Source organism: Clavelina lepadiformis, chromosome 3 (assembly GCF_947623445.1).
Source record: "Clavelina lepadiformis chromosome 3, kaClaLepa1.1, whole genome shotgun sequence".
NCBI lineage: Eukaryota > Metazoa > Chordata > Ascidiacea > Aplousobranchia > Clavelinidae > Clavelina > Clavelina lepadiformis.
In genome coordinates, this window is record NC_135242.1 from 16,452,614 (window position 1) to 16,477,624 (window position 25,011).

A 25,011-nucleotide genomic window follows, 5' to 3' on the forward strand; every position below is an offset into this window, starting at 1 on the left:
ACTGATGACGCACGAATGGCACGACGTAAATGCCAGGAGCGCGAATTGTTAATTGGCGTGTATCTACTACCTGGTGAAGAGAAAAGCACAAAAAAGGCTGTTGTGCTGGCGAATCAATACAGTATTGTTGATTCAGGAAACTCTTTGCAGCATTTCTTGCTACCTACTTGTATGGAACGCCAACGCTGCAAAAATAGCAAAGTGTTAAATTGCATCGCAACTTTGCAAATTATGTTTTGTTTTCATGATTTGATTTCAGGGTTTTCAAACGTAATTTGATAGATTCCAATCAAGAAACAACAAGCCAAACGTCAAAACCGGCATTCAAACGGGCTTTTCTGTGATACCCGTTTCACGATTCATATGCCAATTTTCAAAGTGGTTTTGCAACATTTACAATTACACCACAGTTTTATAAACTTGATTTTTTTAAATCAAGCCACGACATTTTAGGTCAGATATAACTATTGCAAAGCAAACTGGCTGTTGGCAAGTTACAATGCCTAATGGCAAATGGTGTTTTCTTTAATCGGGTTGCAGTTTTGTTAATCAAATGTCCGCTTTTTTAATCATGTAACTTATACCATGGATTATAAAATGGCAAAATGATTGGAATATAGTCTTCGTAAATTAAAAATGGGCTAACCAATTTGCAAAATGCATGCGTGATTAGACAAACATACACAAATTGCTGAACCAACATCATTCCTAAAACACTAAATGATTCTATAAAAGTACGTATGAATCGCATAACGTCTTCATGAATTGGCAAGTATACTTGGATCGTCAAATGTATAGATGATTTGCCAAAAGTGCATGATTCGCTAAATGTACATGATTCGGTAAATGCATGCGTGATTTGCCAAATGTACATGATTCGGTGAATGTAAGCATGATTTGAAAAATGTACATGATTTGCATGATTCGACAAATGTACGTGACTTACCCAATGTACATGATTTGGTAACTGTACACATGATTTGCCAAAAGTACATGGTTGATCAATGTACAATTGTACATGGTTCGTTGTTAAAGTGCGCCAAGTGTGCAAAAATGTTTTTGACGTCATAAATCGTTTTTCTCTTGGCGGGAACCAAGAAGCAAAGGTATTCCGCCAGTCTCCAAAGAGCTATTCGTTTTTATATTTCCAACGTTACCTTTTCTGATAGTTAATTTTTCGATGACGTTGCGTCCTAACGGTTATAAATAGCTGTTTTTAATACCAACCAATGCGTGATTTTACGTCGTGCTCATATTCGGGTGCACTTCTTATTGCTACAGTTGGTTTCATGATTATTTCGTGTTCAATAGAACCATATTAGTATATGTTTTGTGTATAGCGCATATTAATTAAGTTTGTAATACAGAGGAGGTTTGCAACCACAATTTTTTTTATTAGCGATATCAGATTATTATTATGCTTCGACTGTACTTTGATTTTATATTGCAAATTGCAATATATAAGTTCGATAACTTGCGATTCGTGTAGTGAATATTAATACACAAAAGGAGACTGGGTCAAAGCCGTACGTGTTGGTTGTTACAGAGACCTTATTTTAAACATCATTAGTCATATTAGTCAAAAGCTGGTTTATGCGGATATTATTATGTGTCTTTTACCATATGTTTGTAGTTGCAAAGTTTTTCGAAAATATCTACTTTCCGGATAAAAAATCTATTTTTAGTGTTCCATTTTTTAATGTAGATCATGAAGTTTTTTTTTAAATGGGTCTAATTTTTACACGCCTAATGGGAGCTAGTTGTCACACGTTACAATTAATGTGGAGGAATTATTTTAGTAACACAGAATCTTCTACTATGTGTGTGCGTAGACTGTTTAGACATTAGGAGCGCAGCAGAAACTTTTGATATAAACTTCAAACATTAACATACTGCTGCAAAATCATTACGTTTTTGGATAATAGCAGGGTTGACCTCAATATGTCAAGTAGGCCTACATTTTGTCAAAAAATAATGATTAAATTATCGACCTAAAGTACCACTGCGACTTTGTTACCCACGATGTGTTGCAACCAGGATGGGGTAGGCGTAGCACCAGATGAAATCAAAAACAAAAAACAAAAACGACTTTTCAGAAGGCACATAAGTTCTACTTTGTCAATACCTATCAAGCTATAACGAACTAAGTACCGTAACGTTTTACTTTAATTCACGTGAACATGAACATTGGGACTTACAGCCCCCGTCTCTCCTAATTAAATGGTTGTTAAGGATTGTATGCCTTGTAAATTAATTTATGATTCAATTCATACGGTACATGCATATATACTGCAATAGCAAATACTGAATGAGCTAATAGATATGGCAGTAGATCTGTGCTCTAGTTAGTTGCTCTATGAAGGTAAGAAGCACTTGCCTGAATTGACGTACTTTAATAGCTCCATGAAAACTGCTTCCTTCCTGGATATCTACTCTTTTGTAAACCTAACATATCAGCAACAAGTATATAAAAATGCGCGATTAGAGCTTGACTGTGTCTTGTTGAAAGCTAGTTGTTTTGATTGACTGAGGACAGTTTACATCATATTGAGATACAGTGGAAGAAAAGTTTGTAAAAAAACATTTGTTACACAAAATACACAGCACACCACAATAACACTTGACACTACACAACAGTGTTTTTTTTATTAACTTTGGCTGGAAACCCTTCAACTCGAAGCTGAATGGTCAATTTAAATAGACTTCTGAATAATCAAACTACGTTAACGGGGAGGAAAAGTCGTAAAATGATACTAGGCGCTGAGTTACGTTAAGTTAGTAAAATGTGTTTAACCAATGAATCTACCGCTTTACGATTTATAGTCCAGTTTTTTATTACTGTGTAATGCTATTTCTCAAAATCACCCTAAGGATTTTTAGATTTCCAGAATAGCTACTTTGGGACTTACCCCACAATGATCAGCATCCTTTCAGTGGAGAGCTACTTTGCTGCCCTGGGACTCTGGGAGCTTTGAAACTGGAACCGTCTGCTCGTCAATGCGCACATAGACAATTTTCTTCAACCACGTTTGAAAATCACCGTTTTTCGATTGTGAGCCTCGACAGTGTGAAATTTTGGTGCTTAATGACATTTTTATGATAGAAAAGTGGTGGAAACGAGCTTATATATCATCGTGTATACACAATTATAATACATCTAATTTGTACTTATATGTTAGAGAATTGCTGAAAAATTGATATACTAAATGACCATTCAGCCTAAAATGGATTCTTTTTGTCCTTGTTTTTTGTATAATTGTAACAAATGAATTACAATTGAAACTTAAACGAATACTATTCAGACTGAAAAGTTTGCTGTTTTTAGGGGGGAAATCCCACGCGCAACAAGTTGAAACAATAGCGACTATATGCGCAATTAACTTTCATCCCCTGCGCATTTAGCAAACTTTTCAATCTGCCATACCATAGCCAAGCGCCGACGTTAGGTGGCGGAGCAGCGGTGGCATGGCATTGCAATTTTCTGTAGCTTGTCTACATGTCATTGATACAAAAAATCCAAACTGACTTTAATGGTGCTTTTTTTACTTGCTTTAAAGTTGTGTAATTTTCATTTTTTTCAGGCTGGCTGTTTTGAGGCAGTGATCGCCCACATTCACTTTGATCATTTGAGGCGATCGATAATTACACCAAGCTACTTGTGTTAGCTAAATCTTCAGAAAACTTCTTGATCAACAAATTATGTTTAGTCTTCAAATCGTAGCCTATTTTCTGGATTATGAAATTTTGCAAGGGACTCAGCATATTAAATACAATTTTAAAGTGTACTTGGCGTATTATTTACCTCATGGTTTTTGGGATGAACATTTTGCTCATATACAAGATAACTGTTTTTCACTACTGAAATCATCCAAATCTTTAGACCAGGAATGTCCAAACTTTTGGGATTATTGAGCCACATTTCCAATGATCAGAGCAAATTGATTGACCAATAAAGAAGTTCTTTCTATATCAGTTGCAAAATGTAGATTATTTAGGCATTTCTCATAAAGTGTTTTGACTCATTAATGGTATAAAGCAAATTACTTTCTTGTCATGTAAAATAAAACAAAAAACTGATAGTAGGTAAAAAATCTTGACAAGTTTTTGTTGTTGTGTGATCAATTCGATGTACCTTTGCAATTGACAGGTTGATTGCGATTAATGTACAGCATTGCGCATCTCAGCTGTAAATACTTCACTAATTTTGATGTATAAGTTTATGAAAAATACTCATTGTATGAAATAATTACAGTATGATTATGATTCAAATATTTAGACTTGATTAATCACTTAGTATGCAACAATGCTGAAAGGAAACATGCACTTAATTCAGCCAAATTGTATTTTCAAGTTATACACAGTCATTGTTGAAAACTGTTGCCGAAAAAGTTTTGTGCCGACTGCAGTTTCTCAAACTTTCAACTACACATCTTTGAAAGTATTGTATTGTACAAGCAGCCACACAGACTCCAAAAAAACTCCTAGCCAAAAAGACAACAATGAACAAGCAGGTACCGTTGTAGATAAAGTCTGCAAAACAAAGGAAGTTCCACATCTAACCAGAAGCAATTTCATTAAAAGTTACCTAAAAAATGATGTTGGGCTGAGCCAGAAAACTATAAGACTTTTGGAAGAAAAATGTCAAGAAATGCATGAACATGATCTTCCTCAACTCAGACATCTTACGCAAACATTAAGTAGTTATAAATTTAGTACAAATCAAATTAACCGCCTTGTATATTTCTTTCCTGGTGTCGTTTTCCTTTCTGGACACAAAGTCTCTAGATTACTGGAGTCCGTTCTGGCAGAAACTGGCTTGAAGTCAACTGAGCTGCATGAACTTGTTATAAAGGCACCAAATATTTTGCTGGATGGTATAGCTGTTACAAAAGAGAAGTATTTGTTTTTCGACCTAATTATGGGCATAAAAGATAGCTGGTGTATTGTGGAAAGTGGGGCAATGAAGTATTCCTTATATTATCTCCAGGAACGGCATGATTTTTTGTGGAGACGAGGTATGAAATTGATTTGGTATATTTAAAACTTTACTACACTTGATAATACTAGATGGACAAGTTTCAGATATCTCTTTCTATTTCTTATGTAGGCCAGTACATCAAACCTGATAGGCATGGAAGCACCAGAATAGAGAATCCATCTCTTAAAGACATATTTTGCACAACTACATCAGATTTTTGTGACAAAGTTGCCTTATGTGAAATAAGAGAATATCAGCTATTTCAGGAGCTGTATGTTGCTGAAAGTAAACTCTTCAGACAGGACGAGAAACTTAATGCTGATGATGATGATCTTGAAGAAGAGGAAATTGTACCAAGTAAATTGGCAGAAGAGCTATTTAAGAGTATAAAGAAGTGAACTGTTTATTTTGTTTTATCCCCAAGCAAATAGAAATTCTGCATGATGCATCTAATGCTCCTACATGTTTGGCCCAGCCATGCTAAAAAAACTTTCAGTTTGTGGACTGCACATCTATCAATTTATTCATTGATAAGAAGCAATTTAAGGCTAAAGTTAATTATTTTCTGGTCAAACTCTGAATTTAAAATACCGTGCATTAGTTTTGAAATGTAATGAATCTCAGTGGTGTTTAATCCTTTAGCCATTGCATAGTTTAAGTCACACTTACGACTTTCCTCCGTTTAAAGGTAAGGAGTATGATACCACCACCATATTACAGCTTTGAATAGTAGCCTGCTAAGCCACATATTAATCTGCAGAGGTAACTTACGAGCACTTGGTGGCAGTTGCTGTGAGTTTTTTTGAGCGCAACATTGTTTTTGACAATTTTTTGTTGTTTTCCATTGGTGTTTCTGGTTCATGAAATAGGTTACACTTTCCACTCGTATGAGATTCATAAACCTAGCCACATTTCGACTTGATTTAGTGATTTAACACCCTAGGCCCTAGGGCATGGTATTGGCAGCATTTGCCAAAAATTCAAGTGTTATTGAGCAAGAGCATTGCATATTCCAGCTTGAATTTAATCAGAAGCTACTAGATTCGACTCAGTCCATTCTGGGCTTACTGATGAAAATAATATTATTACCAGCTTCACCACTTCTCACAGAGAAAACTTAGCACTATACAAACCCTTATTAAAGGTTTATTATCAACTTTAAAATGCAACTGGACTGAACAAAACAAAGTTCAAAACCGCAAAATGTTTAGAATGAAATAATTCTGAATATTATAATTCTGAAATTCATACAAATCGTATTTAAAAAGTTCGATCGTTTAAGAAAGCAAATATATGTAAGTTATATAATATATTTTTTCATGAGTTTAAATGTGAAGTAAGAATTGGTCTGCCATACGTAGGCTGTGTCCACCTTCTGCTAGCACGACAATAGGCAATGATTCATAAGTATCCTCTTTGTACCATTTTTGATGACGATTTCAAGGAAAACCACAAAATGGAAAAGGAAATACACGCTTTGTAGCAAGGACGCAAAAATGTCTAAGACGGTTCGCTCCCTAGAAATCAGTGAAATATCGCCAAGCAAGTCGTGCAAAAACTCTTTTCAGGCCAACGAAGACAATGATAGGCAGGAAAGAATAAATAAATTACAGAAATTCTAACATCAGCACGAAATCTACCACTGCAAAGTTTAAAAAGTTTTTTTTAAGTACAGCGGGCTTCATTTTGGTTACGAAATTAATGTCTATTGTAGGCGTACAAGGTCTGTAATTGAACAAGTGAGAAGTCAAAGGAAGCTACAGTAACATATGATCCTCGAGGAATCAAAAAATTCAGCAAACAAATATCCATTTTTGCCGGGGGAAAAAGTTTATGAAAAGTCACTTTAGATACTGTATATGAACACACCACTTTGAATTTTATTTACAGTATTCATTTAAAAAAGTCGTTGTTGTACAATAATTGTATTCCCAATAATTGTATTCCGAAGCAATTTCCTGTAAAGGTGTGAATAAAGAATTTAATTAAAAAACATTTTATGTCCCACAACGTCAATAATTGTGAAAAAACAATCACCTCGCCTAAAACAAAAATATGATTAAGGGATGCGAAAGCTGCACATAGCTACATATTTGGTATAACAACACATAAAGAGGCAAGATGCCTGCAAAAGTTGATAGAAATAAATTAAAGTTAACTTTTGAGGCGCTACGTTACTCTACTATGGCTTTTACACTGTAAAACTGCGTAGGCCTACCGTAAATTTCATGTCTATCTGTGGGTCGCCCGCAGAATATTTTGTAATAGTACGCACTAAACTATTTTATGCCAGTAATGATACAAATGTGCTGTGCTTCGCATGTCAACCTTGCATCTAGGGGCATTTAGTATTACGTTGAGGGGTTTGAAATTTTTTGAAAACCCGTTTTGAAATTTCCGTCTTTGAGCCAACGCCGCCCTAGATGGGCGGAGCCCAAAAATTTTGTCCTTTTACCCCTCAAGAGCGCTTTAAACCGCCTAGAAATGAATCGCTTTCTCAAATTTATACGAACAGTTTGCAATTTGTTGTGGACGATTTTAAAACTTCGTAAACAACAATTTTGTAACACCGTTTAACCCGCTTTTATGTTTGCATGAATCAGTCAAACCCTATATGCGATTGAAGCATTTAAAATTGTTATTTGTATGGTGACGTCACTATGACCTCTACCTCCGTCAAGGTAAGTTAAATTTGCGATACAATTTTGGTAATTACCGCTTAATTACTACACATATTATTAAAAATTCTTTTTCCAGAATAATTCCTGGCAAATAGGCCCATTTTTTATTTAAGGCCAACTTGTTTTTGAATTTGCACATCACTTTATGCTTTAACGAAGAATCACGCAGTTATAGTTGGTACTTTATTAAGGTTACAAAACAAGCACATATGATTCACAAATCGTGAGAACCCTTTAACAGAGGTAACGGTATTGACTAGCAAGAAAAAAACAATTTGTCATATTTTATAGAACATGTTTTTGTGTAAGTATTTGGCATTGACTCCACAAACCAACACAACTAGCGTTGTAAAGTAGACAAATAAGATCCAAAAAATAACTTTCGAACGTTTAAGACCTGAAGAGCTCAAACAATAAAATGCGGCAGATTTCAAAAATACATACAGTTAGAAAGTCTTTTCGGATTTGAGGAGTAACTTCAAAACCCTAATCACTAAAATCAGATCTAAATCATTGTTCCATCTTCTCGTCTGCAGATGCGACCTCGTTGTCATGCGGTTTATCTCTACTCTCGCCGGTCGCGGGGTTTGAGCCACTTTCTGATAATTTTTCGGTGGTTTTCTCTTAAGAAATAAGACAATGCGCTTTTTTAACCAAAAGTATGAGGAACAGCATTTCACTGTTAAACATAACACAAGATATAGAAAAAACCTTTACCGTCGCCGTTTACTGAGTTCTGCTTGTCAGCTTCATCTCGGGAGTTGGTATCGTCGTTGGCAGTGGTTGGTTTTTCGTCTAAATTGTCTTTACTTTCTTGAGGCTTCAAAAATATCAAAACGAAGATGATTTGGCTCAAAATAAGGTTTGTGAAAGTACAACGCAGCTCTCTCAGGTCAAACCAAACATCCTTGATAGCTTGTACATTGCAAAAACACTATAATGTCATGCTTAACGACCTCCAAAGAAATATAATTGTCTTATGTCACCTCAATTAAGCACTTTTTTGAGATGGGAGTACGTGGTTTTTCCATTAGTCAAAGTAATCACAATTTTTAGTTGATCTAATAATCATGCCGTACTGTTGAAATCAGTACAACAAAAGCCGCAATATTCATACTGTTCAATTATTTACAAAAACTAACACGTTTCTGACACATTTATTGTCTATATTCAGAGTAATTCGAATGTGATTACTATTCGTAGGTTTCTAACGGCGAAAGAAAAGTTTTTAAAGATGGACAATAGAAGTGTTCGATACATGCCAGTTTTTGTAGATTAAAGAATAGTATGAATAATAATCCTGCCATGTTGCGCTGAATGCAACAGTTTGGTATACTAAATCAGTTTTGAGCCCCACCCCCAACCAAGACATCTTATGATCAACATTCAGTATTCTCAGAAATATCAAAAAATTACCAGATGTGTAAGTTCACAAAATAATTACCACTGTTTCATTCTGATTTTCGCTTTTGGGCTCCTCATTGCTGGAAACCTTTTCCATCTTAACGTTTTTTCCTTCCTCTGTTTTTGCCTCAGCTAAACATTTGACATAACAAAAGTTTTTATTTGCTCTAGGATTTGTCAAACACTGTAAGCAAATTGTACATCACCATCAGTACAAGATTAAGCAAACCAAGAAGTATTAAAAGCAACTACAATGACCGAAGGACATGTTTTAACAAGTCTTATATTAAGTATAACTGGTTTTATGGGTAACAGATATATTCCACACATCATCCTGTCAAATAGAGTGTGATAAAATATACACTAACCAGGAGGTTTGGATTCTCCTTCCATCTTTCTTTTCTTCTTCCGGTGAGATTCTTGATTTTTTCTGCCGCCTTCTCCTTCATCTTCCGAATCAGAGAATTCATCATCTCTCTGGATGCGCTTATCAGAAGCTCTTACTGAAAGTAATAATATTTAATAAGATATCGTAAATAATATCAAAAATGTATAAATTGAAATCAAACTTCAATTTACTGGAATAAAAACAGTTTAGTTTTATATTTAATTTTAAAGCATTTAAAAAAAATTCTTTCATCAAATTAACGTAAAAGATACAATAAAATATAAGACTTTCAAAACAGCACAAAAAATTCACTGCGATCGGCAATTTATTGAACATTTAAGAAGTTATCAGTTGTACAATAGCCATTACATAAGAGAAAAGTCACGGAGAGCATGTACAGAAACAAAAAACGTGTAAGCAAAGAATTTTGCAGGCACCGCAAAAACCAACTCTGGTTAATAAAACAGCACAAAATACAAACATTCACTGACTACGTATAGTATCGAGTTGATGATAACCGTCTTATATGTAGACGGTGTGTTGCGGTGAAGTCTTGGAATCTGAAATGGAAACCATTGAATTTAGTTTAATTGTAATGGTAGTATTTCAAATGATTGGATGAAATCGCTTTTCGAAAGAGAATGAAAAGCGCTAAGGCATGTTACAAAAGCCGCTGTCGCCCGAAGACGTCTGTTCGCAAGACCGTGTGCATGGAATGACACATGTTTTCGAAACTTGGGTACTGCTACCAAGTACAACGTCAATATCTATTTCATCATGACATACTGACTGCCATTGATCTGACATCAGTTTATCTCCAAACTGACTGCGGTTGAAATACAATCCAACCAACGGAGCAACATTACTTGTAGAACCAGCGAGCGAGTCTGATGTCTTGTATTTGGCATTGTTAAGCACGATTTCATTAGAAAATGATCCAGAATCGTGCTGTTCGATTTGGGTGTCTGAGGATTTTCGCCCAGGCAGGGTCTGAACGCTAGGAGGAACGTGTGACCCAAATGCAGATGGAAACTGGGGGAAATTTGGAATGGAACCTCCAACACTTTTCCTCGAATATCCAACGATGTTTGGAAGCTGAGCGAGATTTACTGCGTTCAATGAATGCGTATCCATTTTGTCCAAACATCCTTGTTTTGAATAACGCACAACTCGAACAGGCGTGTTTTTGATCATCATCCAAGCTATGTTCTTGCTGTCTTCGGCATAGTCGATACCGCCATCTGTAATGTCAGCAAAGGAACCTCAATATACCAGCACATCAAAATACGCACAAGCACACTTTATGATAAATCACAAGACTTCACACCAGGAAGTGAAACTTTTGACACAATTTCCTTGTGCTCAACGATAAATTACCTTTACAAGATGAAAGTGTTTGATGAGATAAGCTAATTTGGTTCGGACGATTTACTTGAGTAATTGCTTCTACAATCACTTCCTTCTTTTCTTTTGAATCTGAAGCAAGAAGCAGTGCATGGGTAACTTTCACAATCAATGAATTAACATGCTTAGGTACTCTCATAAACGTTTTTGTCCATCCTGTGCTTATGTGATTGTTTTCTACGAAAGATAACTGCGTGAAAAATATTTCAACAACGGCTATACTTTGATTATTATTTATTCTTCATTTACGTTTCCAAAGTGGCAAAGTATAGCAGCACGTTGTATTAGTAAGAAATCCTGTTTTTTTTAAGTTGTGAATGACGTCATAAACGTGTCGGAAATAGTTTCTGAACAAATGACGGGTAGCAGTAAGACAATTCATTACAGGGTCTGACTTGACAGGAATTTGACAATAAAACGGAAAGTTAATTATGTCTAATGACAAAACATATTTGTCGCTGAGTCTAGAATTTATCCAATTACATCACAAGAATTATGTCGAAACTAAAACTGCCTAGCTGTAAACATCTATGTTCAGCTTTGTACGTTGTATAACTAAAACTACACTCACCTATCTTTAATATCTCTTGAGTATCGAGAGGGTCTGGATTTTCTTCGTCTTCCGCACATTTGGTAGGAAGTGTTTTTCCGTACGTTACACTTTCCCATACACTGTCCTGTGTGAAATACATTGAGTGCTGTAAGTTGTACCCCTCTGTACACATGTAATACGATATTCTGCCACATAAGTCATCCTAAACTTACGTTTAGGCCATTGAGTTATAAATACCGTATAATGTGAAAAAATATTAAACGTAGTTACCCATTCGCGCGGTCCAGATAGCGCTTCGTTCAGCCATTTCCTAAGGAAAGCACGACCGCGATATAGACATATTAGGGAGATAATGAATACTATGCTGGCACCGGTGACACAAAATATTATCACCATTAAATCGGATGCCTGTTGCTTGGCCAACGACTTCATTTTTGTATGATAAATATGCGAATCCGTAATGTACATGACTGAAAACATAGAAAAACATACCTGAAAGCACTGTTAAAACGAAGTCTTTAATTATAAAAACGATTGTTCAGACATATGCAAATGATTAAACAATACTACTTAATATTGTATCCAGTTCAATGGTAAACAAGTTCGTTAAACATATCATTGTGGCACTACCTTTACCTTTAACAGTCTTCTCTTGCGAAAGACACTTGACAACTTTTCCGGACGGTGTGTAATTCACCGTGCCGTAGGGCCACAAGATCAAGCAGACAAAGGTGTTGTTCTCAAAGATTTTGATAAATGTTATGTTGAAAAGCTCCGTACTGCGATACTGCACTGTTTGACATTTTTTGAGAAACGAATCGATCTTAGCAGCGCCAGTGTGGTTAATACCGCCAATTTGATAGACCGCTTTTCCAAATAGTGTGGGATCCATAGCTTTAGGGTCTGTCACCGGCTTACCAAGTTCATGCACCTCGTCTGTGACAAGGAAACAGATTCATTATGTCTGGGCTTTAAGATTATCGATATATCAGCGCTATACGCAACAATGTAACATACATTTTAAGTTATTGGAAAATGTCAATTTAAAATAAAGTAAAGCAAAAGTTGTCCGATTTTGTATCGTATTATTATTATCGTTCATCGATGCAGTGCCAAATGGCGGGTTGGGCCGCACGTTACCTTTGCTTAAAGTGAAAAGGCATACTGGTATCGTCGCACTGGTCCATTCCTGGAAAATGCTATCTGAGGTTTGCAAGCCGGTCTGGCGGGCCTGCGGTACTCCAAGTCGCATGTCGCCGGTCTGCGAATTATACTGCACACAGCGGGACTGATATCGGAGTGTCCATTCGTTTACTTGGTCCGGACATATATAAAAAAACGTTCGATTTTGTTTCGAAGGCAGACCTACAAAGAAAATCATGAACGTTAAAAACACAATTTCATATTGACTTAAGAGAGTTCAGTTTTGGAAATTTCATTTCCACTTACATTTCTTATATAGCTGTACCCCTGTTGATGTTACAGCTCTTTCATTACCCAACGCGAGAGAGATGAAAACAGAGCTATCCATGCACTGCACATTTCCACACCCACCCTTGGACAAAGGAATTCCACAGCATCCAGAAATAGGATGCTTTCTGCAAAGAAGATGACATGATGTGCAAATATTCCACCATTATAAAATTAGTCAACCTAAAGTAAAGTGCTAGACAAAGTCAAAGCATAGTCGACTTTTAAAGAAAACATCTTGTACATGCGAGATAAATTCCTGAATTGTAACGAATCAAACCAGCAGGAAAATAATATAAAACTAACAGAGACTTGTCCTTTTCATCTTTTCTTTGGTAAAGCGTAACAGTGATGTTCTCATAATCCACAATATGTTCCTTGCTGAAAGACCAGGTAAACTCATCATGAGTATAGTTGCTCAGGTATATGTCTTTTAAATCCAAGTAATGAAGAAGATGACTTTCTGTATTCAGTGAACAACAATCTCAAACTTACATAAAGCAATCATTCAAAACAACAACAATTGAGCATTCAAAAGAGATAGATAATTCAACTCACCAACATGTGACAGGCTCAGGGTTTCCGTTAGGCAAAAATCGCAATCTTTTGTTCCATCATTTGCCATAACAAAGCTATTTTCACATTTGATCAGATCGCAGTATGGCTTCGGCACAGCATGAACATTGAACAGAAGCACCAAAAATTCACAACACAAGATAAGCAAACATCGTTTCAAACGACGCATCTTGTTACACAGAACCCCATAAAACCACGCACTTTTTATCTACCTGAATCTGGATCAATGCATAACTTATACGTTACCTATGTAAACGTCTTTTCAATGCAAGTAAGTTATAGCCTACGCATGTACATACGGTAAGCTCTTAGTAATAAAAGTCAGACGATAATATGCTTTATACTCTGCCAACTGCCATGGTATGACATCTGAAGAATATAGGCTAAACCCTGATATACATTAACTCTGGGTGTCGGTTTGTCAGGTGACGTCTACTCTTCAGCGTCCGGTAAAACCTGACAATCCTGTGGCTCGTAATATCGTAACAAAGTACTCGCTGGTCGTCGCATATTGTCAATAAAGAATTTGATGATCATTTTAACATTTACATCAGCTTTCCTGAACATGTAATAACAGTCTTTGTATGGGTATAGCTTATCTAACTTTGACTTGCTGTCTGCATTGCCTACTTATGCTGAATCACAGAAATTCGTGATGATAAATCTTTTCCCAGCCTTGTGTTGTTTTTATGATGCAATAAAAAACTCGGAAAATGCCATCACACATGATATTGCTGCCAAAATATATTTGTATATTTCGTTCATGACGCTTAATCATTCTTTTTATTTTATCTAGACTAGAGGACTGTGATTGAAGAGAAATGTACATTACTACTTCCGGTTTAAAAAACACAAGCACGAGATCTCTTTTGGCTCGACACAAGCCCTGTTGAAGTTAAAATTAGAATTACGTGTTTAATCGACAATACGTGAAAGAACTCAACGAGAAAATCTAATTTAGTGTGTCAGTTTTAGAAGTTGTTATGGTGACGTCTGAAACATTACACGTTAGCTGTCCGGCATATCACGAATAAAATGTCCAACTATCACTTCGATTTACCAGTTTCCAAAGAATACGATGCGTTATATGTTGGAAGGTAATAAGGCAATCGATGGGCGGTTAGACGGATTTTTGATATGTTTTTAATCACTGACATACCGTAAGAACGTTAAGCACGCAAATAGCTGTTACAGAACTATTGCAAAGGAGTCGCGTACTTTAGCTTCGTGCGAATTAACATTAATGGATGGCGCACACACGCCAACGCGCGGGCGAAAAAAAACGTACAGTTAAATGTCTTTTTGCCCATAACTGGACGGGATTTGGGAAAGAATAAGTTTAACGAATACAGTATTATTAATTGAAAAAGATAACTAACTCATCATGAAATATTCAATGTTTAAATAATTATTTATAACCACTAATATGTCGCTAATTTGACGATCACTGTGACGCGCATGGTGGAAATTATGACGTCTTAGAAAAAAAGTTGCCTGCTTTCAATATGCCGCTTATTGTAATAAGCATCAGATGTTGATTAAATAGATGGACAAAACAGTTATTCGATTTACATCAGTTTAGGGTTCGTAAGTTATGTAAGCTGTAGAATGTAGATAATCAATAGGTTGATTTCGCATGCAACAATGCCAGTATCAAAACCTATATATGTAGACAAAATGTGAGCGCAAGTAAAGTAATGGATACTCAAAATGTGTTAGGCTACTTGTAATGGTATATTCGCTTGGTCAGACGATTTTGTGGCATCTTAGTAATTGGCAGATTTTGATTGAAGTCATTCTACATTCACCACTAAATTCACTTACATAAATCACTCAACATAATCATATTTTCAATATTCTAATTAATCACCACCGGTCGGCTGTTGCTTATTATTTGGGCCATGCAAAATAATTTCGGTTGATTTCTGTACTACATACAATGATGTAACTGCCATCTAGACGCAAACAGACCTTTTTATTAATTAGATAGTTTCTCTAATTTGAGATAAACTTTTTTCCTTAGTACTTTTTCTCCTAAAATTCTTATAAAGCTAACGTTAAGTTTAGTTCAACAGATGTGCATTAAACAGCTTTTTAAAATTAGCAATAGGCAAGTGGAAGCAAATCTTTCTAATGGTAATAAGAATTTAAATGATTGCACCAGTAACATTGATCAAAGTGATCATTCGATGATGATGTAACACGCATATGCAATTTATGATTCCACATTTGGCTACATATTAAGACAAAACAAAAAATAAAAAATTACAGAATAAAACAAAATAATATTACTCTAGTCGGCATTGCACAAGGCAGTCATACATTTTTGAAATCAAAACTTTAAATATTACACAACTATACTGGTAAAAACCTGATCCAATCTTACTTGAATTCCTTTTATCTGGATCCTCTAAGGCAGCCTCATCATCACTGTCTTCCACAACTGTGTCTGGAGGAATATCTGAAAAAAAGTTACACGTGGAAGTTTATTAATCACAACTTAATTCATAAATTATAACCAATTTTCAACGCAGTGATATAGTTTGTAAAGGGTTTCACAAAGAGTTGCATGAAATAGAAAAATTCATTAAATAAAAACTTATCGTTAAGTGTTAGGATAAACAACAGTTATGCTCACCAGCCATCTGTACACCAGGCGCATGAGGCAACATGCGCAGATTTTCAAAAAGCCTCTGTCTGATTTTGTGGAGATACTCTGTAGTATTTTGATTTGACATGTTGCTTGGACTAATGTGTAACTAAACATATAATTAAGTTTAATATTACGATATAATATGTTTAAGAAAATGCAATACTCTTCCCTCTCCAGTATTTAGGTTCATTAACACAGTTACAAGACTGCAACTAGTCCTGTAAAGTTCTAATATAGCAATGCTAAGCAGTAAGAGGATGAATATTCATCTAATTCAATACCTTGAAATCAGGTCCAAAGTATTCAAAATAATCATTGTAAGGCAACTCTGCAATAACAAGTGAATAAGTTGATTTGGTAAATACTGCATAGCTAAATGAAAAAAACTCAAATAAAACTGTCAATCAGCCAATCGTTTTAGAAAATATTACAATAAATTTTACTTTATATGCAAAAGATACATAATTTGGTAACTAATTATATCCACCATTAGGTATTTCCTGTCCCAAAGCTACAGCAGTTTCATACGTCCAACACCGAGCTACATTTCTGATTGTGTACCCTCCCCCACCAAGCATTAAGATAGGAATGTTGAATTTCTTAACATACTCTAAACACTTGGCATGACCTGAATGCAGTTTATAATTTGTTATTTCTATATGTATTAACTTATTGCTTATCTGCTTAAAGTTTTAGCTCCAGACTTGTGACTAACAGAAATGCACAGAACTTGCATAGTAAAATTTCAGCAAATACTGCATATCATTAGAGACATGACAAAAATCGTTTGAGTTCCTATAAAGATAACTAGCCAAAGATGACAGACATCTCAAAGAATGGCAAATTTAAATTACAGTGAAACCAAATTTGAAAAATTGTTATGCTATTATATTTATATGGCAAGTATATATTGGGTAGGGTTAATATTCCTACATAGCATTACACTGTGTCTTTAAATGAAAACTAATCTTATGAGAAACCAACCTTTCACAGTGAGATTAAAACAACCTAAACGATCACCAGTCAAAGAATCTGCACCACACTGAAGCACGACAGCACTGGGTTGATAATATTCCATTACCTTGTACATAAAAGCATCAGATATTTATATATTAATAAAACCATCTGTTAAGCCAACTTCAAAAAAATCTAATCACATTTATAATAACAATGTTAAGCGGAGATGTGAAACATGAGTTAAACAACATAAATCTTTGTTTCAACATGTTAATTGCAAGCACCTTAGTGATAACAGGTTGAAATATTTGCTCATAACATTCATCATCCATGCCATCACGAAGTGGGAAGTTAAGTGCATAGTATTTTCCTTTTCCTGCTCCAATGTCCTGCGAAGTTAGGAAAAATGACAAAGACAGGAATTATTCCTTAACGCCAGAACAGAAACACAAGAAATGAGAGTAGGTCAATTCCTTTAAGGAAAAACTCTCTAATAGCAATTCTGTTATTTATGCACTATTAATAAATTCTCCATGAAATCAGTTTAAACATACGCGCAAATCTCCAGTGCCTGGAAAATATTCCCCATATTTGTGAAAAGAAACAGTCATGACTCGATCTGTTGTGTAAAATGCTTCTTCCACACCATCACCATGGTGGATATCGATGTCAATGTATAAGACACGCTGATGATACCTAATGAAAAGTTTATCAAATACTTATTCATGGTGGTAAATATCTTGATTAATAATATTAATAAGAGCTGCTACAGCAAAATAATAAATATTTAAGCCCTCCAGAATGAAGCTGTTGATAGTCATGAGCTTTCTGCAAATCAATTTATAATTACACACAAAGCTTGCATAGTTTTTGGTAAAACATGAGACACTCCAACTCTGATATAGAAATGTTTTACAAGCTGAAAAATTGCAAAGGCAAAACGAACAAGTCTATAACATACGAGGAATTGTCATAATTTAACAAATTAATCTCTATTAGAGTAAACAGACTTGTATTAAATGCCATATACACAACAAAAATACCAGCAGTATGACAATCATATGCATGTTTATGTAACTCACTTTAGCAACTCGAGAATAGCTAAAACAATGTCATTCACATAGCAGAAGCCAGATGCTTCAGATTTCTTGGCATGATGAAGCCCTCCAGCCCAATTTATTGCGATATCAGTTTGTTGCTTGTTGATTTTAACAGCTCCAGCTAGAATTAAATATAAGATTTATTTGGGGCGAACAATTAAGTGCTCGCCTAAAATTTTTGGATGGAAGGAGCCAAAAAATGGAAAATCCCTATAAATCTGTTAGGTCATAGATGAGGCTTATGCAATATGTGTGATACTGAACAAGTAAAGATTTTACCTATGGATCCACCACCAGACAACTGGCAAAACTCATAGAGTCCATCAAATACAGGGCAGTCTTCTCCAACGTTGACTGGAAAAGGATATAAAGCAAATTGTCAAATATGCTAAAAACAGCTAGGATAAAACTTAATTTTACTAAAATTTATTTCACTCATCAAGTATAGCATCAAATTATTTGTTTCTTCATTATATGCACATATAAATATGTTTAGGGTTTGGTGACAAGAACTAATAACAGTAGCAATAACAAGAAATAATAATAGACAACCCAAGAAATACTATTCTTGAGAATTCAAAAGAATTCCTTTTAAAGGCAACCTTAAGAGTTACTATTTTTCTTAAATTTATTTCATTGTTAATCACAACCAGGTTACTTAGACTTTAAGAGATCATGAATTTGGATAGGCCTGCTTATGCTGGCTCTGTTTGATATTGGCATCTCCACTGTGAAAAAAGAAGAAACAAGAACCTAAAAAGCCACTAACAAGTTAAGTAAGAGCACAACAAAGAGCATTAATTAACAAGTTACTGTTAATAAATCGAGAAAAGGAGTTGACATAACTTAATCGAAATATGCATAATTGTATAGGCCTAAGTAAAGTGTAGTTCAGGGCTCTCAGTATTTCCGCAAATGAAATCGTTCATCATTAGTTTTGTTATTCCTGCTTATTCAATTAATCAGCGAGTGTGTAAGTGGTAGCTCAAACTAGTCTTCTGGTGGTTTTTGTTAATAGGTCGTTTGTCAATCGGGGCAGCCGGCGTTTTGCACCATCTTTTGTTGATAAAACAATGTTTACACAAGTTTAATACAAAACCACTGAAAAGATGTAGCCTTCGACAGAGCTGTTTCTGGGTAAAGCCCATCATCAGCAAGATGCTAATTGCAACCCATAAAGAAACTTTATGAAGTCACAATGATATTTGCGACTTCATAAAGGACACCAGTTTTTTAACAAAACCAAATCCATTATCGTTGATTTGCAAAAACAAAAAAACAGCAGACAATAACATAATTTCAAACAAGCCTTGTTGACGTAACAATGCAACCACGGAAAAAAAGGGCGAGTAAAATGCAAAGGGCAAAAAAGGTAACATTATCATTTTGCAGATGTACAGGAACAAAGTGAAGTGTTTTTATTACTTCTGCTCAGCTCCAGACTAACAATAATTTGCAGAACTTTATAGTTCACTCCTAATTTAACTAGAATCGGTAATTACAGATAATGTGGCATCTATCAGGAGAAGCAAGTTTGACAACGAAAATTGTTTGTTCAAGGAAGAATGGATAGAACAGTAAGCTTTTATTCTTCCCACAGCCAGCTCAACTCCACTTTGCCTTATATGTGGTCGAAAAATTGCCTTGGTGAAAAGCAGCAATCTGAAACATCATTATGAAAGCAAACATGGCGGATTTGAAAAGACATACAAACAAGGAACGGAAGAGAGAAAAAAATAAATCTGCTTAAATCACAGTATGAGAGATCAACCATGATTCTTGCCAATACCATGACAGCCAAAGAAAAGGTGACTGCATGCTCACTGAAAATAGCTTGGATTTTAGGAAAACATAAGAAGCCTGTCAATGATGCAGAAATTGTTAGAGAATGCATGATATAGACTGCTGAGACATTGTTTGATGGTAAGCAGAGAAATGAAATAGTCAATAAAATAAAGCAGATTCCGTTTTCTGATTCGACTACAGTGAGGATAACCGAACTGTTGGCTGAAGATCTTATATCGCAACTTGATGAAGGACTGAAAAATGTACCTTGCATTTCACTAGCTACTGTATTTACGAATCAACTGACATGACTGACATCGCTCAACTTATGGTATTTGTAAGTTACTATGACGGGACTAAGAAAGAGTACATGCAAGACTTGTTGGGTATGACTGCTCTTGAAAGAAGAACACGGGAAGAAGGTATCTATGAAGCCTTGAAAAGTATGAAAGAATCAAGAAACATTGAAATGAAGTCAATCATTTCGCTAACCACAGATAGAGCTCCAGCTATGCTTGGTCGAGAAAGAGGCCTTGTTGGACGATTACTGAAAGATAATCCCGATTTGATAACTTACCATTGTATTATCCACCAAGCAGTACTGTGTGCCAGCCTGGGAGATGAATATTGCAAAGTCATGGAGACTATTATGAAGCTAGTAAACTTTCTTAGATCAACGTCCGCACTACAACATCCTCTTCTCCAAGATTTTCTTTCCGAAAACAATGCAATTTATACAAATTTACTTGTACACAACAATATAGGATGGTTAAGTAAGGGAAGAGTTTTGGAGAGATTTTGGTTGATTAGGAAAGAGTTATCGGGTTTTCTCAAAGGTCGTAACAATGTGAAGGCAGTGGCATTTTCGGCATTTTTAAGAGATGATGAAAAAATGGAGATTGTTGGGTTTTTGACTGACATGATGTCACACCTCAACGACTTGAATGTAAAACTGCAAGGAGAAAAACACACTATTTTTGATTTGATCACAGCAATTCGTGCATTTCAGAAAAAATTAAAAATTTTCAAACATGATATTCAGAGCCAACTTGTCCATTTTCTGAGACTTTTGGAACAGAGTAAAGGTAAAAATGATTCTGGTACCAGATATGTCCAATTTGTTGAAAAGCTGATTACCAATTTTGCAGTGCGATTTGATTACTTTTCTCTTGGCAAACAGTTGCTGCTGTTCATTGAAAACCCCTTTCTAGTGACAGACATTACAGAATTCTCAGTTGAAGCAAAGGACACATGTAAATGGGTAGATGCAGCAAAAGTTCAACTGGAGCTTGTGAATTCCAGGAGAACATAGCTATGAAAAAATCATCCTGTGATAATACACCAGAGAAGGTTTGGTCAAAGGAAGGATTCCCAAATAATTTTCCTGCTCTTCGCAAATTAGCAGTGTAAATTCTCACTATGTTTGGGTCTACTTACAGCTGCAAGTCAGCGTTTTCAAACATGAACTTCATAAAGAATAAATTTCGCATCTGTATGACCAATGAAAACCTTCACCAGCCTTCGACTCACTCTCACTACTTTAGAACCAAGATTTAAAGAACTAGCAAGAAATAAGAAATGCCAATTCTCCCACTAGCTGTGACTAACAGAACAATAAATAAAATTTCGCTTATTGCCTATGCCGGATTTTGTATATACTGTATTTTTATGTGTTGTGTTAAAAAAATTCAGAGAATTTAATTTTTTTAAATCCAGAGATTTTAAAATTAAATTAATACCCATCCAGAGAATTATATTATTTTATATACTGTATTTTAATACATTTGTATGACTGTAAATTATTTCATGAGATTTATAACGGACCTAAGCAAATTTTGAACTTTTGTAACTGGACCTTCACTAAAAATAGTTGAGTAGCCTTGGTGTAGCTTATCCTAACTAATGTCGCAAAATATGTCATTTTTGGCCTGCAGTCAATAATTAACGATATAAATAATTTTTTATCAATCCAACTTGCACTTTTCTAAACAATTTCTGACAAAACAAGAAAACGGGTGAGTGAAACTACCACCTGTATTACATAATAATCAAAAAAAGTAAATTTTGCCATGATAGTCGATAAGACAATTCCAAATCTAATTTTGTAACTACAACTTGTTTGGATTTTGGCCCACAGGCACTTTAAAATTATTATTAAAAATGACACTCCTAGAAAAAGTTTGGACAACCCTGCCCTATTACGATAAACATAAATAAAACAATTATGTGCGTATCAAGTGAGACTACTCACATCTTTGCATTTGTTTGGTGTACTCAGACATGTTGTCTGGCCTTATGCTCCTTAAAAACTTTATGTAGTCATCACTGTGATACTTTGACATCTCTTCTGAATTGCACTTGTGAGGACGCTGTTAACACATTAATATGACAATATGACAAACGTGCATAATGGAAGTTAAAAATGGGATACCAACTAGTATAAAAGTTTCTGTGTCAACACGCTAAAATATTTATACAACAAGGGTATGAGTTTTCATTGAGCATTACACACATGCCTACATCTTGACAAACCATGCAAAAACAATTTAGTTGTACACAAAAACTTTTTTGCCCTTTTGACTATAAAAAGTAATGCATAGAAAAAGTACATATATTTCCATTTTCCTGTATAAGCCATAGTTCAGCAAAAGGTTGTGAGTCATGCGTATTCTGTGTGGTTTCATTGGATGCCCTTGGCCATAGTAATTATTTCCAATATCAGCTGCAAAACATAAAATAAATGCATAGCTTAAAAATAAATACGTATTCGAATTTGCTTTACAACTGCATAATTTTGATATTTGTACTTGCATTTGGAAAAAAATATTTTCTCTTTTCTAATGTTTTTCTATAACAAAATCCCTTCTTGCTTTAACTTAGGTAGGGTTCAAACTGCTCTGGTATATTAAACTGTCGCAAACAGTAAAACAAAATCAGAAAAATTAATATCTTTGTTCTTTATTTACAAACAAAAAGTGACATGTTTTGGATACATCCATTCTCCATCTTTAAAGTAATGTAAAGCTGAGTTTGGTATGGTATGATAATAATGCTTATCCTCGGAGTGAGGAAAGTCTTAGCACAACTTAAATCCAGGTAAGATTCCTCTTCGCTCAAGCCCCGAGCTAGTCTTTGTGCAAATTCATAAGTTTGATTGTCACACAGTTTTTATTTTGGTTTTTTGATTTTTATATAGTGTCACACGAAATTAGAACCATCCACCAGGTCCACTGAACAGCAGCAAGTGTCGTTAATGCCTTGCCTAACATTACAACTTTATGGTGCCACTGGTTATTGAACAAAAAACACAAGCGACATTTGATGCAACGACAGCGTTTGAACAACTCGATTACCAAGCCAACTTTGTTAACTACTTGTAATATTAATAGGCTACTAAAAGTTTTGGTAAAAAATGTATTTGCATTAGTATCAGCTTCGAGTGAAAGATAGTATAATTTTCCACAAAAAATCGTGTATACGGAGACGAAAAATTTGGCCTGAGGATATGCAATGCAGTTTTAATTCTTTATTAATTAGTTACAAATTAGCGTTCACACAACAGTTTTTTTCATAAATTTGAAAACTTTCAACATGCTTGTTGATGAATCGCGTGCTACGTGAGCATACTATACTTTCTAATAAGTGTGACAAGCGCACAGATAAGACTAATTAACAAACAGGCCAATTTATAACTAGTAAACAAGGCATATTTTGTTGGAATTAAACCAAAAAATTGACGCCTAAAATGCACGCCATCATGCCAAAATATGTGTCTACCTGCTTTCCAGTAAGATTGGATTAAGTAAGATTAAGTAAGGCTGTCAGACTGTGGTGTGACTAAGGACTACAGCTGTCTGATACGTTGTAAGAAATTATTTGCACAAAATCTGCATGCACAGATGTTTAAAGAATTTAACTGTTTTATGTAATGATCGTTTGCATTGGTTTGTAAAGATTTCGTTCAGGTGAATAGCATGGAAATTCCTTTAAACGCAATAAAGAATATATATATGTATGTGATCAGTGAAGCAAGCGAAAAAAATGCTTAGAAGATTGCATGGTATCTGTGGCGCATTTGAATGTCATAATTCGGTCTGTATTTACGTCTAGTTGATTTTTTTAAACTTTGTTTAACATGCAAAACAAAAGTAGCCTATGATGTAACACGCCACAGATAACACTTAAACTCTTACACATTTACGTCCCATGCTTCGCTGACCACATATCTAGACGTCATATCAAACAAGTCCAATGCATAGGTTTCAAACCACTACAAAATAAGAATTTGGCAACACATTTTCAAATTTTGTTTATCGCGTAAAGGTATTTATATGCTACTCACCTGAGCGAAATTTTTACAATCCAATCACAGAACACTTGTAATCTTAAAAAAACTCAAAGCGGGCCGGCAATTTCCATTGTTTGGTATAGTACAGTCAGACAAACTTTGGGTCTAATAGAGAAGTGCACAACCACAGGATACATATGTATATTAGACCCCAGCTACCCGAATTGTGACATCAGTTGGTTGTGCAATTCTACATTGGACCCCAAACTTTCTAGTACAAAAAGCATGGACGTTAACCATACATCATCCTACTTAAGGTCGGCCAATGGAGAAATATTTAAAAGTTTTGACAAAATTGTAAGTTAATTATGCTATTCAATATGATTAAAACAATAAGGTTATTTATTTAAAACCGCGAATCGCAAATTAAGTGTCATCACATAAAACACTATTTGGGGCCGAAGATAATACAGGACAGGCATTTCGGCATCCGTACTTTTTTACGAACCAATACCGGTATCGTATATTCTCTACTTGTAATATATGGTATCGGCAACACAGTTACTTAACTAAACTTAAAACCATTTCTACTCTAAGCAGTACTTACAGTCATAATAATAACAAACTTTACGATTTCCACCTGGGTTGGTAAGTGCCATTGTAACCAGAATTACTGGGAAAATAAGAACTCTTCCTCAACCAGTCAACTACCACGAAAAAGCGAAGGATGTTATATGAGTCTTTTGAATGCGATGTGAAAAGTTTTGTTTATAT

The 25,011-nt window shown here is 35.1% G+C and overlaps 3 protein-coding genes across 3 annotated transcripts; 1 reads left to right on the forward strand and 2 right to left on the reverse strand.

Moving 5' to 3' along the window:
- Window positions 1–4,233: 4,233 nt before the first annotated feature.
- LOC143450504 (transcription termination factor 4, mitochondrial-like) lies at window positions 4,234–5,895 on the forward strand. The gene is made up of 2 exons (XM_076951073.1): window positions 4,234–5,015; window positions 5,108–5,895. The coding sequence occupies exons 1-2, from the start codon at window positions 4,304–4,306 to the stop codon at window positions 5,374–5,376; spliced, it is 981 nt and encodes a 326-aa protein (XP_076807188.1). The 5' UTR covers window positions 4,234–4,303; the 3' UTR covers window positions 5,377–5,895.
- Window positions 5,896–7,828: 1,933 nt separating this feature from the next.
- LOC143448875 (histone deacetylase 1-like) lies at window positions 7,829–24,982 on the reverse strand. Its single transcript, XM_076948795.1, has 16 exons — window positions 24,845–24,982; window positions 22,559–22,671; window positions 22,201–22,318; window positions 18,444–18,518; window positions 18,147–18,285; window positions 17,619–17,760; window positions 17,349–17,453; window positions 17,092–17,188; window positions 16,595–16,735; window positions 16,389–16,435; window positions 16,093–16,213; window positions 15,841–15,915; window positions 9,432–9,566; window positions 9,104–9,195; window positions 8,377–8,479; window positions 7,829–8,282 (listed from the first exon to the last, which is right to left on the reverse strand). Exons 1-16 carry the CDS (start codon window positions 24,894–24,896, stop codon window positions 8,170–8,172), a joined length of 1,668 nt encoding a protein of 555 aa, XP_076804910.1. The 5' UTR covers window positions 24,897–24,982; the 3' UTR covers window positions 7,829–8,169.
- On the reverse strand, window positions 9,759–15,813 carry LOC143448874 (uncharacterized). The gene is made up of 9 exons (XM_076948794.1): window positions 13,437–15,813; window positions 13,185–13,341; window positions 12,858–13,006; window positions 12,549–12,773; window positions 12,045–12,344; window positions 11,679–11,878; window positions 11,427–11,532; window positions 10,829–10,927; window positions 9,759–10,692 (listed from the first exon to the last, which is right to left on the reverse strand). The coding sequence occupies exons 1-9, from the start codon at window positions 13,621–13,623 to the stop codon at window positions 10,103–10,105; spliced, it is 2,013 nt and encodes a 670-aa protein (XP_076804909.1). The 5' UTR covers window positions 13,624–15,813; the 3' UTR covers window positions 9,759–10,102.
- Window positions 24,983–25,011: the final 29 nt, after the last annotated feature.

Coding starts and splice junctions, on each gene's coding strand:
- LOC143450504 (XM_076951073.1), top strand. CDS start 4,304: ATGCTGAAAGGAAACATGCACTTAATTCAGCCAAATTGTATTTTCAAG. Junction 5,016..5,107: donor TGATTTTTTGTGGAGACGAG/GTATGAAATTGA, acceptor TTTCTTATGTAG/GCCAGTACATCAAACCTGAT.
- LOC143448874 (XM_076948794.1), bottom strand. CDS start 13,623: ATGCGTCGTTTGAAACGATGTTTGCTTATCTTGTGTTGTGAATTTTTG. Junction 13,342..13,436: donor CCTGAGCCTGTCACATGTTG/GTGAGTTGAATT, acceptor CACTGAATACAG/AAAGTCATCTTCTTCATTAC. Junction 13,007..13,184: donor GATGAAAAGGACAAGTCTCT/GTTAGTTTTATA, acceptor TCTTCTTTGCAG/AAAGCATCCTATTTCTGGAT.
- LOC143448875 (XM_076948795.1), bottom strand. CDS start 24,896: ATGGCACTTACCAACCCAGGTGGAAATCGTAAAGTTTGTTATTATTAT. Junction 22,672..24,844: donor AGTTTGTTATTATTATGACT/GTAAGTACTGCT, acceptor TATGTTTTGCAG/CTGATATTGGAAATAATTAC. Junction 9,567..15,840: donor TCCAGATAAAAGGAATTCAA/GTAAGATTGGAT, acceptor TATTACTTTCAG/TAAGAGCTTCTGATAAGCGC.